The sequence below is a fragment of the Hordeum vulgare genome, chromosome 4H (assembly GCF_904849725.1).
Source record: "Hordeum vulgare subsp. vulgare chromosome 4H, MorexV3_pseudomolecules_assembly, whole genome shotgun sequence".
NCBI classification, from domain to species: domain Eukaryota; kingdom Viridiplantae; phylum Streptophyta; class Magnoliopsida; order Poales; family Poaceae; genus Hordeum; species Hordeum vulgare.
The window spans coordinates 594345382-594364316 of NC_058521.1; the positions used below are offsets into that span (position 1 = coordinate 594345382).

Genomic DNA, 18935 nt, shown 5'->3' on the forward strand with positions numbered 1-18935 from the left:
CTTCGTAGAATATGTAGGATCCAATATGGGCATCCAGGTCCCGCTGTTGGATATTGACCGAGGAGTCTCTCGGGTCATGTCTACATAGTTATCGAACCCGCAGGGTCTGCACACTTAAGGTTCGACGTTGTTTTATGCGTATTTGAGTTATATGGTTGGTTACCGAATGTTGTTCGGAGTCCCGGATGAGATCACGGACGTCACGAGGGTTTCCGGAATGGTCCGGAAACGAAGATTGATATATAGGATGACCTCATTTGATTACCGGAAGGTTTCGGAGTTACCGGGAATGTACCGGGAATGACGAATGGGTTCCGGGAGTTCACCGGAGGGGGGCAACCCACTCCGGGGAAGCCCATAGGCATTTGGGGGGGTCGCACCAGCCCTTAGTGGGCTGGTGGGACAGCCCACCAATCCCCTATGCGCCAAGAGAGAAAAAATCAAAGGAAAGAAAAAAAAGGAAGAAGTGGGAAAGGGGAAGGACTCCCTCCCACCAAACCAAGTAGGACTCGGTTTGGGGGGGGGGGAGAGTCCTCCTCCCTGGCTCGGCCGACCCCTTGGGGATCCCTTGGACCCCAAGGCAAGGTCCCCATCCCTCCTCCTATATATATGGGGCTTTTAGGGCAGATTTGAGACGACTTTCTCACGGCTGCCCGACCACATACCTCCATAGTTTTTCCTCCAGATCGCGTTTCTGCGGAGCTCGGGCGGAACCCTGCTGAGACGAGATCATCACCAACCTCCGGAGCGCCGTCACGCTGCCGGAGAACTCTTCTACCTCTCCGTCTCTCTTGCTGGATCAAGAAGGCCGAGATCATCGTCGAGCTGTACGTGTGCTGAACGCGGAGGTGCCGTCCGTTCGGTACTAGATCGTGGGACTGATCGCGGGATTGTTCGCGGGGCGGATCGAGGGACGTGAGGACGTTCCACTACATCAACCGCGTTCTCTAAACGCTTCTGCTGTACGATCTACAAGGGTACGTAGATCACTCATCCCCTCTCGTAGATGGACATCACCATGATAGGTCTTCGTGCGCGTAGGAATTTTTTTGTTTCCCATGCGACGTTCCCCAACAAGCACAGCGCGGGAAGTTGTTCCTGTGGCGCCTACATCAACTGAAGAGGAAGTTAATGATGATGATCATGAAGCTTCGGATCAAGTTACTACTGAACCACGAAGGTCCACAAGGGCACGCTCCGCACCAGAGTGGTACGGCAACCCTGTGATGGAAATCATGTTGTTAGACAACGGTGAACCTTCGAACTATGAAGAAGCGATGGCGGGCCCGGATTCCAAAAAATGGCTTGAAGCTGTGAAATCCGAGATAGGATCCATGTATGAGAACAAAGTATGGACTTTGGTGGACTTGCCCGATGACCGGCGAGCCATAGAAAATAAATGGATCTTCAAGAAGAAGACTGATGAAAACGGTAATGTAACCGTTTACAAAGCTCGACTTGTCGCAAAGGGTTTTCGACAAATTCAAGGAGTTGACTACGAAGAGACTTTCTCTCCCGTAGCAAAGCTAAAATCAGTCCGAATCATGTTAGCAATTGCCGCCTTTTATGATTATGAAATTTGGCAAATGGACGTCAAAACAGCGTTCCTTAACGGGAACCTTAAGGAAGAGTTGTATATGATGCAACCAGAAGGTTTTGTCGACCCTAAGGGTGTTAACAAAGTGTGCAAGCTCCAGCGCTCCAGCTATGGGCTGGTGCAAGCATCTCGGAGTTGGAACATTCGCTTTAATGAGGTGATTAAAGCGTTTGGGTTTGTACAGGTTTACGGAGAAGCCTGTCTGTACAAGAAAGTGAGTGGGAGCTCTATAGCTTTCCTCATACTGTATGTGGATGACATATTATTGATGGGGAACAATACAGAAATGTTGGAGAGCATAAAGGCCTATTTGAACAAGAGTTTTTCAATGAAGGACCTTGGAGAAGTTGCATACATATTAGGCATCAAGATCTATAGAGATAGATCAAGACGCCTCATAGGTCTTTCGCAAAGTACATACCTTGACAAGATATTGAAGAAGTTCAATATGGAAAACTCAAAGAAAGGGTTCTTGACAGTTTTGCAAGGTATGAGATTGAGTAAGACTCAGTCGCCGACCACGGCAGCAGAAAGAGAGAAGATGAGTTCTGTCCCCTACGCTTCAGCCGTGGGCTCTCTAATGCATGCCATGTTGTGTACCAGACCTGATATAAACCTTGCCATAAGTTTGGTAGGAGGTACCAAAGTGATCCCGGTATGGAACACGTGACATCGGTCAAGAATATCCTTAAGTACATGAAAAGGACTAAGGAAATGTTTCTCGTTTATGGAGGTGACGAAGAGCTCGTCGTAAAGGGTTACGTCGACGCTAGCTTCGACACAGATCCGGATGACTCTAAGTCACAGACCGGATACGTATATGTGTTGAATGGTGGGGCAGTGAGCTGGTGCAGCAGCAAGCAAGAAGTCGTGGCAGCATCTACATGTGAAGCGGAGTACATAGCTGCTTCAGAAGTAGCTCATGAAGGAATTTGGATGAAGGAGCTCATTACCGACCTTGGAGTGGTTCCACGCGCGTCGGGTCCAATGACACTCTTCTGTGATAACACTGGGGCCATTGCCATAGCCAAGGAGCCCAGGTTTCACCGGAAGACGAAGCACATCAAACGCCGCTACAACTCCATCCAGGACCATGTCCAGAGTGGAGTGATAGATATTTGTAAAGTACACATGGATCTGAATGTTGAGGACCCGTTGACTAAACCTCTTCCACGAGCAAAACATGATCAACACCATAATGCTATGGGTGTTCGATACATCACAATGTAACTAGATTATTGACTCTAGTGCAAGTGGGAGACTGTTGGAAATATGCCCTAGAGGCAATAATAAAATGGTTATTATCATATTTCCTTGTTCATGATAATCGTCTATTGTTCATGCTATAATTGTATTAACAGGAAACAGTAATACACGTGTGAAAAAATAGATCACAATGTGTCCCTAGCAAGCCTCTAGTTGGCTAGCTCGTTAGTCAATAGATGATCATGGTTTCCTGATCATGGGCATTAGATGTCATTGATAACGGGATCACATCATTGGGAGAATGATGTGATGGACAAGACCCAATCCTAAGCATAGCACTAGATCGTATTGTTTGTATGCTAAAGCTTTTCTAATGTCAAGTATCTTTTCCTTCGACCGTGAGACTGTGCAACTCCCGGATAACGTAGGAGTGCTTTGGGTGTATCAAACATCACAACGTAACTGGGTGACTATAAAGGTGCACTGCGGGTACCTCCAAAAGTGTGTGTTGGTTTGGTACGAGTCAAGATCGAGATTTGTCACTCCGTGTGACGGAGAGGTATATCTGGGCCCACTCGGTAGAACATCATCATGAGCTCAATGTGACTAAGGAGTTAGTCACACGATGACGTGCTACGGAACGAGTAAAGAGACTTACCGGTAACGATATTGAACAAGGTATTGGTATACCGACGATCGAATCTTGGGCAAGTTCTATACCAACAGACAAAGGGAATTGTATACGGGATTGATTGAATCCTTGACATCGTGGTTCATCCGATGAGATCATCGTGGAGCAAGTGGGAGCCACCATGGGTATCCAGACCCCGCTGATGGTTATTGGCCAGAGAGATGTCTCGGTCATGTATGCATGTCTCCCGAACCCGTAGGGTCTAGACACTTAAGGTTCGGTGAAACTAGGGTTATAGGGAATTGTTATACGAGGTTACCGAAAGTTGTTCGGAGTCCCGGATGAGATCCCAGACGTCACGAGGAGCTCCGGAATGGTCCAGAGGTAAAGATTGATATATAGGACGGATGGTTTCGGATACCGGAAGTGTTTCGGGCATCACCGGTAACGTACCGGGACCACCGGGACCACCGGAGGTGGCCCCGGGGGTCCACCGAAGGGGGGCAACGACCCCGGGAGGTAAGGTGGGCCAAACGGGGAAGGGAACCAGCCCCTAGGTGGGCTGGTGCACCTCCCCACTCAGCCCAATGCGTGGGGGAGAGAAAAGGGGGGCAAACCCTAAGCGAGGTGGGCCTAAGGCCCACCAGGGGTGCGCCACACCCCTCCTCCCCCCTTGGCCGCCGCACCAGCCCCATCTAGGGCTGCCCCCCCCCCCCCCCAGGAGAGGGAAACCCTCAAGGGGGCGCAGCTCCTCCCTCCCCCTATATATAGTGGGCACTTTTGGCCATTGGAGATCAGACTTTTGCCTCTCTCTCGGCGCAGCCCTGCCCTTCTTCCTGCTCCTCTCTGCCGGTGCTTGGCGAAGCCCTGCCGGGAGACCTCGTCTCTCCATCAACACCACGCCGTCGTGCTGCTGGAGTTCTTCCCCAACCTCTCCCTCCTCCTTGCTGGATCAAGGTGCGGGAGACGTCACCGGGCTGCACGTGTGTTGAACGCGGAGGTGCCGTAGTTCGGCACTAGATCGGAATCGCTGCGAGTACGACTCCATCAACCGCGTTCTAGCAACGCTTCCGCTTGTCGATCTTCAAAGGTATGAAGATGCTCTTACCCCTCTCTCGTTGCTGGTCTCTCCATAGAAAGATCTGAATATGCGTAGGAAAATTTTGAATTGATGCTACGTGACCCAACACCTATTACTACACAGTCTTGTGGCTTCGTGTGCAGTAACACTATGCGTTGACAGTCAACGTCGGCCTCAAAAGGAGTACACTTTCACTAAGTCACAGTCGTCGACGCTTGTCCACTCGCGGATGCAGGCTTCCATGTCGGTCGGTGTTTGGCCTCTGATTGCCAGAATGTCTCAATAGGGCACTAATGAGACGGAGGCACTCATGAACAAGATCCACGACACCGACGAGCACTAAGATGGACATGTGGGAGGCGACGAACACCAAACGAACACAAACACACATGTTGGATACCTAGTAGACACGGACCCATCGGTAGGATGATCTGGACGATATGTGGGCGTCGGGTACAAAGCCAATGGAGAAATGGGGGGATTCAGCTTGAGGAAGGATGAATTGTTGTTTCATGCGTGGTTGGCCACAAGCATTGATTCAATTCATAGCACAAAGCAAAGGGGAAAAATCTTTTGGGACAAATGTGTATGATTGATTCCATGAGCACAAACATCATGACCCGTATCACACGGAATTGAGTCGTGAGCGCGACTCAAAGTGGCTCACTAATGAATGATACATCATTCAAGAGGCCACGAGCAACTATTGCGACTATTGCAAGCAACTGCAAGTCTGTCGCACAACACTCCAAGAGATCGTAAGTTTATTGCTGCTCTATGTGTGTTAGTTGGCTGGTTATGCTCTATGTGTTGGTCATTTGACCGAATATGCTCTATGTGTTGGTCTTTTGGCCGGATATGCAACTTGTGTTGGTCATTTGGACGAATATACAACTAGTTTAGCATGTATTTCTCTAGGCTAGTCGTGCTGAAAGGATGTGGATATCACCTAGAGAGGGGTGAATAGGCGTTTTAAAACAATTACGGTTTAGGTTTGAATAAATACGGAATAAAATTAACGTTTAATTTATGAAGCACAAAACTTAAATACACTAGTCTCAGTAAAGTACAACAAGAACTTTTGCTAAGCAAGATAAACAACTAAGTGATAGCAATATATATATATATATAACTTTAAGTGTGGCGGCTATCGCAAGCTAAGTGCATAAGTAAAGAGTTCGAGTGAAAGATAACTCAGGTACACGAAGACGACTATGTATCCCGAAGTTTACATCCTTACTGGAATTCCGTCACGACTGTCACCATGCCCAATGTAGGTGATGATGATACAACAAAATGAGGTCTTGCTTCGGCCAAAAGGATGACTATGAACCAAGGAAGGAATTGAAAGGAGAAAAAAGAGAAACGAGAAGGGGTGGTGTCCAAGATGATGGAGAGATTTGAGGATATCATGACGAAGAAGGAGATATGCGTCAAGCACAATAATGTGAAGGAGGAAAACAAGGATGAGAGGTTTGACAAATTCATCGTGTTGCAAGATAAGATGATCAAGCTTCAAGAAAGGAAGGTTGAGCTCGCGTCCGCTTCAGAAGACACCAAGATTTTTAGCATGAAGATGTCAGGCTTGGATCCCAATGCGGTCAAGATCATGCAATTTTGCCATGATGTGATATTGAAGTGCTTGACGCGCAATTTGGGCCGCACAATAAAAAACTTTGCAAGGCCAAGTAGTCTTGGGCCGCACAATGAAAAACTTTGCAAGGCCAGGTAGTCTTGAGCCGCACAATGAAAGCTTTACAAAGACAACCTTTCTAGGAGGAAAAAAATGTTTCTTTTGCACGGACAACTGGACTCGCAAGTTTTTTTTGAGATTGGTCATATGTAAAAAAATGAACATCGGATGCTTTTTGATTCTGATTGCATATGTTTGTAATTATATTTACATTTGTTAAGTTGCTATTGATTTGCATATAGATGTTAAATTGAGGCGGACGAATCCGGTGCGGACAATTGATGCATAGGGTTGAATGGCTTTCCTCCCACTTGCTGCATGCGGATGTTTTGCATGTCCATTTGAATGGACAGTGTTGGAGATGCCCTCACACGTAAACATATACTCGTATGTACGAGGCAAATCCTACATCCTATGTTATTATAACTAAGTTTATTTTTCTTTGCGAAAAAATATAACTAAGTAATTGATCCCACTAACATATTTATCTCAACATTTTTTCGCGGATGCATATTTATCTCAACATTCAATTATACCACATCAACAAGCAATTATGTATGGGAAAAGGTCATCACATCATGCAACCATGCATTCAAAAAGGCTCAAATGTTTTATTAATATTATTATGCTCCATATATTCTATGAGCGTTTTATGATTATACAACAATCATATGTATATTTTGTTCTTTATAGTTAATCCAAATATTCATATTCATGTCACCGAATACCCCCTCCGTCCGAAAATATTTGTTAGAGGAAATGAATGTATCTTGATGCGTTTTAGTTGTAGACATATTTATTTTTTATGTATTTTTACGATATGTAATTCCGAACTAAGGGAGTGTATCACAAACAATTCCGGCGCCAGGTATCATCAAGTTAAACCAAGAAGTCTACATGCGTGTGCTGCAGGGATTTTATTCCAGGGATAGGTCGAAACGCATGAGCAAGCAGCAACTACGGGTTACTTTCTCACAGTTATTTGCACACACACAAAAAAAAAACTTGCTCACAGTTGCTTGTGACTGCTTTTTCTGCCTCGCAATAATTAACCGGCTTCTTTCCGTTGACCTGACGCCTGATTCGAGAAGATCCGGCTCAGGACGTCACCCCGATCGATCCCCTCCTCCTCCTTTGACCATCTACCACCAGGAAGAAGAAGCGCAGTGCAATAGAAGTTTCCTCGCGACGATCATCATCACGCCAGAGCTCTTGTGTTTCCGTTGTCGTCTCAACGGGCCCCCTTGATCAAGATCAGTCCTCTGTCATCCATCAGTTCGACGTGAGACTTTCCTACGGATTTTAAAAAAAAAACTTTATTAAATAATAAAACTAGTTGCTCTCACTGTAGTTGGCCTTTCCTTCACGCATCGCCTCTCCAATAATTTTCCCGGAGCTGGTCAGGAATTTGAGGCCAGATGAATTCACATGCAACCAGTCGTGTCTTTGAATTTTCAATCAACGATTATGAGACCGTGAACGCATGTGAAACGGATAAAAGGCGCACAGGCAAGTGCTCTCAGGCCGCTGCCGCTGCGGTTGCACATGCTCCATTTGGAGCAGAGTTGGTGGGTGCCGTCCGCTCTACTACTAGATGGATCGCCATGATGCCAAATAAATGCTGCTCCGAATCCCATGGTCCAGCGTGATCTGCTCATGACGCGGGCCTGCAAGTTGGAGAGAGGCCCGTTCGAGCGAACGAAAAGCCCCATGCATCCTCGGCTGCCACGACAGACAAACTCGACATTCCATGTGCACGCCGAGATCGGCCACGCCATGCGTGAACTCAAGTTGTCAAGTCATTTTGCAGGCCAGCTAATCAAGGAGGATGACAGCCGCGGACAGTGGATTTCCTGATGTTGCACCGAACTCGCTTCTTCTTCTTTCCTTTATTCTTGCTCTGGTTTGAAGAAAACTTTGCATTTCCGTTATGCAATAAAAGCTAATCAAGGAGGATATATTGAGAGAGAAAAATAGAATGGGGATTATTACAGCGAGGGTAACGCCACATAGATTAGACGATGTCCCCTCTTTGCGAGGCCAAATGGAGGGCGATGACTGGATAAGACAAAGACCACGTCACACACCCCCACCTGCTGAAAATCCATCATCAGCTATGTATTTTAAGTATCATCATTAGTGCGCCTTGCATCACAGCTTTATTTATATATCAACTGCTTTTCTCTATCCATTTGGAAAGAAATCTGCTCTCTTTTGACGTCCTCACTCCATCTTCCTCTTCTCATGGGCTGCTCCACCGGATATATCAAACCAACATCTCCCCAGCTAAGCTAGCTGCATGAAAGCGTTAAGAAGCTTCTTTTGGGTGTAAAGCGCCTGCTTTTAGCCCTTGTAACTAGACCGTGATTAGGATTGATCTGAATCCGGTTCTTATCCACAGTGTTCTTACCGGATCCGTAGCTGACGAACGAAAGGGGTTCAAGGGGCGGCCGCTTTCCTGCTTTGCGTTGCTCCAACCACCCCACGTGGGCGCCGCCCTACGCGACGGCAAGTCGGCAAAACAGAATTAACGGACACGCATGATATGATTTTGTGATTCATCAACGCACTCCTGTAGCCATGTTCCTCCGTCACATACTTCTTCTGTTCCTAAATAATTATTGTTGCAGAAAAACTAGTTTTTTTTAACAACAACTATTTACTTCTTTTCAACAACAATTATTTAGAAACAAAGGAAGTAGTAGCGAGCATCTAGAGCGGAGAAGCTGACGAACAAGACGAGGACTCTACAGAAAAAGTCTGAAGTGTGGGCTGGAGCCACTACTATGCTTCGAGTTTTTTTGTTTTTTGTTTTGCCTTTAGATGTCTCTAAATTTGGATCATTGTGTGGCAAACTTGTCTCCGGTTAAGCGAGGTCGGCTGAACTGCTAGACAAGCTCGGATGCTAGCCGTTTTATTCTGCTTCTGTAGCTGGAGTGTTGATTGCAAACTCCAGGTAGCAGGTTTCCCTCTGTCTCCAGTTTCAGATATTTTCAGACATTTGTATTCCCGTTAAGAAATCAATGGAAAGGGGAAAAGCCCAGTTGGAAAGAGAAAAAAATGTTCCTCCAACGCGTGGATGGCCATGTCGATCTTGCCAACGTTGATACAGATTGGTATTTGGTAGACACTGCGAGTTTTGCCGAGGAGCTTGTAGTAGCATATGATGAGTGAGTATATGTATTGCAAGCGTGTGAGTGAGTGACATCAGTGTTGATTCAGGGGCGGAGTGGTTTAACGGGCAGCCGTTGGAGGGTTAGGTCAGGATTCAGGAATGACCGATGTATGCCGCCGTACGGATGCCCACACCATTTCCGGGTAAGCCTGACCTCACCGTCGACGGCGACCTCCGCGAAGAAGCTGCACTCAACCGGGATCAGCTCTGACTTTTTTTTTTTTTTTTGAAAAAGGGAGCAGCTCTGACTTTGTGACGGCTAGCGAGCAGAAGAGAATCGTAGAGCGAAGACTCTCGACTTGCTGAGGAAGGAAGGAAGGCAACTTGCTTTCTCCTTGGTGAGTAAGGAAAGCATAAGGCAATCCGTCGCTCCTCCCGCGGGGAATTTTGTAGGTGTAGGCAAAAAGTTTGCGCGTTCGGCGTCTCCTCCCCCCGTGTTGTGGTGGTGGTGTCAACTCGTTCAGCTTGTACGTTCAGTGGGCATGGTCTGGGGTTCTGGGCTGATGAGTTTTGTTCACGCGGTGCGGAACGGGGAGCCGTGCCGTGCCGTGCCGTCCGAGCGACTGTTGAAAAGTTTTCGAGAAAAGGGAAGAAGAGTGGCCGACGAGACGACGCAGCGTCCACAGCGCGTTACGTAGTGCTCCCTCCGTACAAAAAATATAACGGCGTTCAGATCACCACAGACACAGAGGGAGTAGAGTGGTACTCCCGCCTCCCTCCGTTCCAGTACGTTAGGTTGTCCGTCCTCAGTCCTCACGAAAAACACCAGGACGGTCGACGTGTCTCACTGAAACCGGGAGCGCTCAAGCACCAGGTTTTTTTTTTCTCTTTACCACATGAGTTTAGCTATGTGTAAGTTTATATAGCTATGTGTAGGCGGTCTCCCGCGTGCGGCATGGCACCTCGTCGCGTTGGTGGGCGCACCGTCGCGGTGCGCGCGGTCACAGTCGTCGGGCTCGTTCGGTCCTGATCCGATCTGGGACCCGCGGGCGACGGCTAGCGCGAACGGTGCGGACGGTGGTGGGAGGCTTGGCTCCGCTGATGCACGTTCTGGAGGCCTCCTGCAGCGTCTTCTCCCGCCTGTGGCTGTGGTGGTTCGGGCTGGGGTTGCGACTGGTTGGCTGCCTACCAGGATTAGGATTTGCGGGCGGCGCGAGGGGTGGTGGCGGCCGTCGTAGGTCGCTGCAGGGGTCACGGCTCGTGGAGTCGTTGGCTGTTCTGGCGGCCGACGATGGCTGATCCAGTCACTGTCCTCTGACCCCTAATCGGTGTGCTTCTCTCCTGTGGGTTCCTGGCGGTGCCGGCGTGGCCGCGGAAGAAGCTGGTGGAGGAGATTCAGATTGGGGGAAACCCCTTCGTCGGCCCTGGCCGGCCGCGTCGACGACGACGCTCAAGGGCGTCGTTTTTCTTCTTGGAGACGTCGGTCTACATCTGCTCCTCCACTTCCTACCTCACTGTCTCTCGGGTGAAAACCCTAACTCCGATGGGCAGCGGCGGCGTCCTTGACGCCGTGACCTTCCTGAAGGCGTCACCTTGAGGGCCGAGTGGTGGTGGACACTGTGTGGGTCCTTGACGGTTGCTGGTGGTCGGCACTGCTTCGGGGGAAACCCTAAGATCTGGCCTTACAGATCGGACGATGACGATACTGCGGTTCCGTTTCTCTCTTGGGAGCATCGTTTGTGGAGCAGTGTTGGATGACAGAGGATGGAGATGGAGTGGCATCGTCTTGTGCGAAGATTTGGTGGAGTTGTCAAGTCATGCCTGGCCGACAGGTGCTACGCTGAATCATGCCTGGTTAGCAGGTGCTACGCACGACGGTTCTTCAAGAATCTTCGCTTCTGGGCGGATGAGCACAGGGCGGTGGCGTTGTTTGGCGCCGTGGTGGCGTTGACGGGATGTTCGGACTGGCAAAGATGATACAAATCTCTCTCCTGAAGATGGGTCAGTGGACCGATGATGATGGCGGCTTCTAACGTGTGCATGTGGTGCGCGCTTTAAGTCTGCTGCACCAACTGTTGGTACCGATACGTTATGTGGATGGATTGGCGACAACACCGGTTTTAGATATGTGAAGTGAGAGCACTCCACATTATCGAGTCTGTAGGTGTGAATGATGGCTTCGGGTGATGTGATGCATATTTTTGTCACACCATCGTGAAATAATTAATAAAGATGGCTGTATGCATCGATTGATGCAGAGGCCGGGGGTTGAACCTCCTTTTCTAAAAAAATGTGTAAGTTGTCGCTTCAAAATTTATTCCGGGGCAATCGATTTTGTGTCACTCATTTAGACCATCTCTAGCAGACCGATCCGTGAAACTCGTTTGCAATTTTCGAAAAAACGCTTTTGCGGGCCGGTGTGCGCGGCGGCCGACCAGACCTCGCAAAACGGACCCGTATAAAAGTATATTTGCCAATATCCTTTTATGCGGATCCGTTTTGCGGGGTCTGCTCGGCCGCCATCGAGGCCAGCCCGTAAAATATGTTATTTTCATTACAGTTTCAGGCACGAAAACACATTTAGTTGTTTCTTCATTTTTTTCAGAGACATTGGATACATCATAATTCATCAAATCTTTGCTAAAACATCAAGACCAAAGAAAACAAGAACCATAATTAGGCATTTTAGAAGGTATCCAACTTTCATAAGTGCTCCCACTAGTTGGATCAACATCTTCTCCATGCATTCATTGTTGGTCTCGGGGTTCTTCATCTTGCATTCTTCATTCTTCGGCTTTGATTCTAAAGAATTAGACGTTGTTTCCCCTCTAATTTCTTTTCTAATTGCCCATGCAGCTGCATCGGCAAGCCGGCGAGCCGCTGCGCGACCATCGAGCCCGGACGACGGTCGGAAGAGTCCTTGTCAGCAAACCGACGCCGACGACTAGAGGATGAACCAGTACCTGCATGTGGCACGGGCGCTTTTGTCGGGGTTGTGCGGGGTGTTCCTCAACCAATCCATGGCTTTGGCGCAGCCGCCGGTGGCCGGAAAAGCCAAATATGGTGGCCGTGACAAAACACCCGCCGATCTGCAGCTTTCCGCCCAGCCGAGGCACGAGGGTGTGGGGGAGGTCGATCTAGGGCGTGCGGCGGCCGTCGGCGTGGTATGGCCGGAATCGAAGCCGACGCCCGGCGGCGGTGGATGGGGGAAAAGCACGAGCTGAAATGTTCCACCAACAAACCGCTCTAGATATATATAGGGCATCTACGGGGCGGGGGCGGGGGGGGGGGGGGCTACGTTTTCGTGGGTTGGACCAGCTCCTCCTCTTCCTCCTTGAAATCCTCCTTCGAATCCAAAGGTAGACCTGCGACCCTTCGGATCCGGGCATGTTCAAGAAGTCACGCGCATTGCTGGATCGTGTAGCAGTGGCGTTGTGGGGGCATGACTGATGGGCTCGAGTGGCAACGATGGAAGGGAGGAGATGGATGTGCTAGGGCTGGGGGACGCCGGCTGGTCTAAATAGTCGGTATGGTCTTGGGCGGGAGCCGGAGCGGCGCCACGCAGCGTTCACGCCACGGCGACCTGTCCAAGCGTTTGCGACGGCCAGCCCGGGCATTTGAGGTTCGTTTGAGGGGTCCGACTGGGTTGATTTTTATGACAGGTCAGTGACCGGACGGCCTGCCCAACCATTTGAGACACGTATGAGGGGTTCCACTGTAGATGTTCTTTGTATGCGTGTTATCCTCGTTTTGTTTTTGGGTTTGGTTAATTCTAGATCGGACCGAATCCCATTCGAGTGCAACATGGTCTTCTTCATTCTTCCTTTTTTTTCTTGTTTGTTTTTATGCATTTTTGTTTTCGTTCTTCTCTTCATTAGTTTGTTTTTATTTCCATTTTATGGTTTTTTTAGGATGTTGGGTGAGTGTAAATATATTCATACAAAAACTACATAATATGTCATATGTATGAAAATTGATGATTATATGATTATCCTTTGCATGTTAAAAAAAGTGCAATTTGGGTGTAAAGTTGTGTGCAAGTTTTTTTTTCAATTTCATTTATTTTTAAAGGAAATAGCAACACCGCTAACTCATTCTTTTTGTACAAAAATAGATCAATTCTTTGATATTATTTTACTCTTTATTTCATTTTCATTTTCTTGTAAGGGTTATACCAATGCTACAATTCATTCGTTCTTAGTTTTTTTCCTTTTTCGATAAACTCATTTTTATATGCTTGCTTATTTTCCAAAATTACAAGTTCATGTATATTTTGTGAAAAAAAATCACATTTTATTTTTATTTTTTTGTCAATTTCCTTCTTTTTAAATGGTAATACCAATAGCACCAATTCATTCTTTCTTATAAAAAATATATAGTTTGAGTTTTTCTCATTTCCTCTTGTGAAAGGGTAATACCAATGTTAGCATGTCACTAACTTAATACTTATTAGTAAACATTTTTTTTGTAGCATTCCATTATTATATGCTTATTGTTGCATATTATTAAAAAAATTGTGTAAATTTGTGCAAATTTTATCATTGTTTTCTTTTATTGTTTTCACTTTATTTCTACTTAAAGGGTTTCATTCTTTCTTAGAAACTTCATTATTTTGATTTTATCTTATATTTACTTATTTGCTTTCTTCTGAAAGGGTAATATCAATGCCATGAATTCATTCTTCCATTTTAAACTTTACCTTTTTAGTTTTTATTTCACGCTTTTATTTCGTTTCAGTTCTCATTTTCTTCTTTGTAGGGGTAATATCTTTATCACTAATCCTTAATTTTTAGAAAACATTATTTTGCGGAAATCTCAATGTTATATGTTTGGTTTTCCTTAATAACAATACATTTCCGATATATACAGATGTACATGTGCATATATGTATTGTATGCATGTATAAAAATAAATGTACATGTGTGATATTGGACATATAGTCACTGACCGTTGCATATGCAATTATGTGTGAGACTGCTATTTTATCGGTCACCTACAAAGGGTTGATCAACACTATACTAGAGCAGCCCGTAATCAACGTAAAAAAGAAGCCGGCTTGGAAGTACTGGACTGGACTAGCCCATGGTCCATCTCAGTAGCTGAGGCCCTTACGAGCCCGGCCCGTGTGAGTAAGGCCCAACTTTCCGAATCTTTTTTCCTTTTTCTTCCGCGACGCGGTCTTCGGTTCTGAAATCTGAACATCGTACCAACCAGCCTGTCCATTCCAAGCTGCAACCATATAAAAGCCGACTGGGCCCGTTGACTGGGCGGAGAGTCCTGGACGGGCCCGCGGGCCCTGCGGGCGGTGGGCGGGACCCACACCCGCACCAGTTCTTTTTCCTCCGCCCGAGGGAAGGAAATGACGCGGAGCGCACTACTGATTCCCCACCCGCCGTCGACTCCAGCCTAGGCGCAGCCCCCCGTCCGCCGCCAGATCTCCTCCCCGGCCCCCACCGGAGCCCTCCCCCGCCGGCGCCCGCGGGCGGAGGCAAGCAGGCGAGCGCGGCGATGGCGTCGTCGCAGGCGAATCTGGAGAAGATGCAGCTCCGCCAGAGCTACCGCAACCTCTGGCACACCGATCTCCCCAACGCCATTCAGGCCGACTTCCCATGTAAGTCAAAATCTCCGGCGCCGCCGCCACCGTCTCGATTCCTTCTGAGCTGATCCTGTCCCTGACCGGCCTTCCTCTCTCTTCTCCCCTGCAGACTGCTGCCTGTCGCTCTGGTGGTAAGCGATCCTCGACCCCGTGCCCCGTGCTTCCTATTTCAGGGTTTTTGGACCCCCCTTCCCCGCTAGATCCGCGACGAACTGCCCTTGTTTTTTCTTTTTGGCGAATTCGGTTAGGGTTTATGGGGATTTCGAGAGCGCGCGAGCTCTGTTTGTTCCGCATTGGGTTGTTTCGTAGTACGTACTAGCGATCATGGAAATGCCTAGATTCGTAGTACTAGGTATCAGTCATGTGTTATTTCGTAGTCCTAGCGACGGCCTCGGTGTCTGGTGGTAAGCCATCCCTCACCTGGACGCCGTGATTCCCATCCAATGGTTTTTGAACCACCCCTCTCTGCCTCATCCGTGACAAATCGTCCGTGGTTTCGTGAATTGGGCTGGGTTTAAGTGAATTTTGACAGAACATGGGAACTCTGTTTGTTCTCCATTCTGTTGTTGACGTTACTAGCTATCATGAAGATGCCTAGATTCGTACTTACTAGCAGTTACCAGTTGACGGCCAATTGCTTCTCAGAACCAGGCAGGACCAACTATTCTGTGACCGTTTGGCCCCCTGAAATGAAGCCAGATTTCAGGTGCTATGAATAAGCCAAAGCATGCATTTGAAAATCAGCGGTCCTCTTATCATTTCATACTGCCTGTAGTAGTGTGCTCTCAGTTCTTTTGCATTCAGAAGAATCCTAATCATTTGAAACTGCCTGTAGCAGAGTTCATCACTATTCGGAAACTAGTAAGACCTAGAATGTTACATTTGTCATGCTTTGAAACATACACGAGAGTTGCAACACCAAGGAAACTGAAGTAATTCTTGCACAGGGACTAGAGCTGAAGCATGACAGTCAGTTACCATCTCAACTGCATTAATTTTCCTCTGCAGATGCAATGCTATTTAGGGCCTGTTTGGTTTCTGTCAGCAGTGGCCCTGCCAAAGCATTGGTGAAGGCTGCACTCGCTAACAACTCGCCAATCGTTGGCGTAAAAATCAATGCGAGGCTGAACTAGGGGGGCTGGGCAGGTTGGGGCACGCCAAATAGTGCTCCCATCCAAGCACTAGCCCACAGAGTGGTCAATGCCAATAAATTGGTTGGGCGGGTCAGGGTGCCAATCTAAATGGCCCTTTACAATTTGATGGTCAATTCAACTGGATCTGCTAGTTTATGTTCAAATAAGACCCAGTAGCTGCTACTGGTCCACACTACACAAAATGAATTTTGCCTAAGGATATCGATATATGTTATTTTCTGTAGTGTTGGGTTCTTATTTATCTTCATTGTAGGGTATCTAATCAAGCAATCTTATTAGGAAGTTTATCTTCATTGTACTATCGAATCATAAAATCGTATTAGGAAGTTTTATCTTGCGGCGAACCTAGCATTTTGCAAATGCAGTGGGTTCTAATAATGAAATGCTCTAGTAGATTTCTCAATATTTACAGTAGTCCTATAGTATGTGGAACAATATAATGTGGTGGCATTGGGTTCATAGATTTAGCATTTTGGCAGCGTATAGATCTCCCCCACTTGCTAATCTGCTACATTTTTTTTTCTGTTCAGTGGGCCATGCGTGTCATACATGCTTCGCAAAAGAGCTCTCTACAATGACATGTCAAGGTAGTGTTAATTGTATTATGTTCTACTTGACACGGTTGGAGGCGTGACTTTTTTTTACAACCCCCCTGATCCCCTCCGTGTTTCTGTGTGCTTTAGGTATACGTGCTGTGCTGGCTATATGCCATGTAGTGGCAAGTGTGGCGAAAGCAGATGCCCAGAGTTCTGTCTTGCAACTGAGGTACGTGGCCCATTTTGTGTGCTTTTGCCCTGCAATTTCCTCTCAATATACCTCTCTTAGCTAATAATTTTGATGCGGTTGGATCCCATATTGACGTTTCAGTTCCCTCTTACTGTACTGTCCTAGCTGATGATTTTGATGTGGTTGGATTCCATATTGACATATCTAATAGTTTTCATGTGGATCTGCTAATTGATAAATTCTTCCATTGGTTATTTGATTATCAGTATTCTATACCGATTGTGTGGAGCTTTTATTTTTCTAGGCTCAACTAACTTAGTTATTTAGTTGCATGTCTGGTAGTTTCAAACGCCGTGCAGTATGCCTATCTCTCCCGTCTCATTGTATTTCTTTTGGCATGAAAGAACAATGAGTATCAATTGTGCTTGAGATGGGCTAAAAAGCTAGCTTTGATTGATTTGATCAATTAGCTCGAGATGAGCCATAAGCTAGCTTTCGTTTACTTGATCAACCAGACCACTGTTATCGAACAGAACAATAAACATTTGATCTTGAATGATGTGAAGTTCAACTTTGCATGGTTAAACTTCTAATGATGCCCACGTTCTTTGGTCAGTGCTGACTGTCATTATCTCCTGTGCTGGAGTGGTGGTGCCTCCTTTAAAACTTTAGCAGGATAGTTTTTGTTGTAGTGTGTCGCCGGCGATGCTGAACTCGCTGTCCCCTTTCCCGTTTCCTTTGTTCTTGTACTGGGTTGGAACTGATGTATTTCCGTCATGCATTTAGTGGAAAGGGGCGATGCCCTGTTAAAAACAAATCTTCTAATGATGCTGCTGCACTTCCGATTTAGGTTATATTTGGGTTCATTGAATTTATATGATCTTTTCAGGTGTTTCTGTGCTTTGGTAATTCAGTTGCTTCAACCCGCTTCTTGCTTCAAGACGAATTCAACATACAGACAACCAAGTGTGATAACTGCATCATTGTACTGTCACTGCCCTCCTATGTTACAGATTTCTGTCTATGGTTCCTATGTAGAAATCTCTACTAACTACCACTTTTTACTACAGGGTTTCATGTTCTGTCTTCAACAAGTTGCTTGCATCTTCTCAATAGTTGCTGCTATTGTCGGTAGTGAGGAACTTTCAGAGGCTTCCCAGATCCTTTCCTGCCTGTCTGATATGGTGTACTGCTCGTAAGGCTCTTATACCTCTGATCTTTTCTCTTCTCCACAATAAGACTTCAATATTTAATAATCTTTTGCCACCATTCTTGCAGGGTTTGCGCCTGCATGCAGGTAAATATACCTCCATATCTGTTCACAGCCTAATGAATCGCACTGCTTAACCCATATGTATCCATTTTATGACATTGAACTGCAAATGCAGACACAGCACAAGGTTGAAATGGACAAGAGGGATGGCAAGTTTGGGCCACAGCCCATGCAAGTGCCTCCAATGCAGCAGATGTCACGCATCGATCAGCCTGTCCCTCCACCCGCTGGCTATGCACCACAGCCAGCATACGGCCAGCCTTATGGTGCCTACCCACCTCCTCCAGCTCAAGGTTACCCACCGCCGCCAGCTCAAGGCTACCCACCGGCAGGTTACCCGCCAGCAGGTTACCCCCAGGCCCAGGGCAGTTCATACCCTCCACCCGGTGCGTATCCCCCACCTGGTTCCTACCCCCCTCCGCAGGGCTACTACGGAAAGTAAAGTACGTGCAACAATCGGGGTGATATTCCTTGGTGAGGCAACAGAAGTATCGTGAACATGTAAACAGTAGGATTTATTGTAGTGATATATAGGTGATGTTAAGGTACTCGTCGGTATTGGTCCGGGTGCTGAATTGGGAACCGCATTTGGGTCTCCTCTGGGTGGTGAACCGTCTCTGGATTTCTTCTTGGTGGTCATTGGTCAACTATGAACTGCATTACATCTGCAGTTCCTCTGACTGTTAAAACTGAACTATGCTCTTCCATTCCGAGTATGTTGTTCTCTGAATAAATATGAGTGGTGGTGTTACTAAGCTGTGCTCCAGTGTTTGAAGGTTCCATCTAAATTTGATGATGTCGTTGGTGGTGCATATTTTTTTTGTTTGCTTGTTTCTAGTAGGCGGTCAGCAATTCGAGCTTGA

General features: G+C 47.1%; 1 protein-coding gene across 1 annotated transcript; it reads left to right on the forward strand.

The window, feature by feature from the left end:
- Window positions 1-14678: 14678 nt before the first annotated feature.
- On the forward strand, window positions 14679-18827 carry LOC123449874. Its single transcript, XM_045127231.1, has 8 exons — window positions 14679-14934; window positions 15029-15050; window positions 16604-16660; window positions 16757-16838; window positions 17689-17784; window positions 17870-17994; window positions 18078-18096; window positions 18188-18827. Exons 1-8 carry the CDS (start codon window positions 14832-14834, stop codon window positions 18512-18514), a joined length of 831 nt encoding a protein of 276 aa, XP_044983166.1. The 5' UTR covers window positions 14679-14831; the 3' UTR covers window positions 18515-18827.
- The last annotated feature ends 108 nt before the right edge of the window (window positions 18828-18935 follow it).

What these genes read in the sequence shown, in the direction of transcription:
- LOC123449874 (XM_045127231.1), top strand. Translation starts at nt 14,832, where the DNA reads ATGGCGTCGTCGCAGGCGAATCTGGAGAAGATGCAGCTCCGCCAGAGC. An exon ending in CTCTACAATGACATGTCAAG is followed by an intron (nt 16,661 to 16,756) that starts GTAGTGTTAATT and finishes TGTGTGCTTTAG; the next exon opens with GTATACGTGCTGTGCTGGCT. An exon ending in AGTTCTGTCTTGCAACTGAG is followed by an intron (nt 16,839 to 17,688) that starts GTACGTGGCCCA and finishes TGATCTTTTCAG; the next exon opens with GTGTTTCTGTGCTTTGGTAA.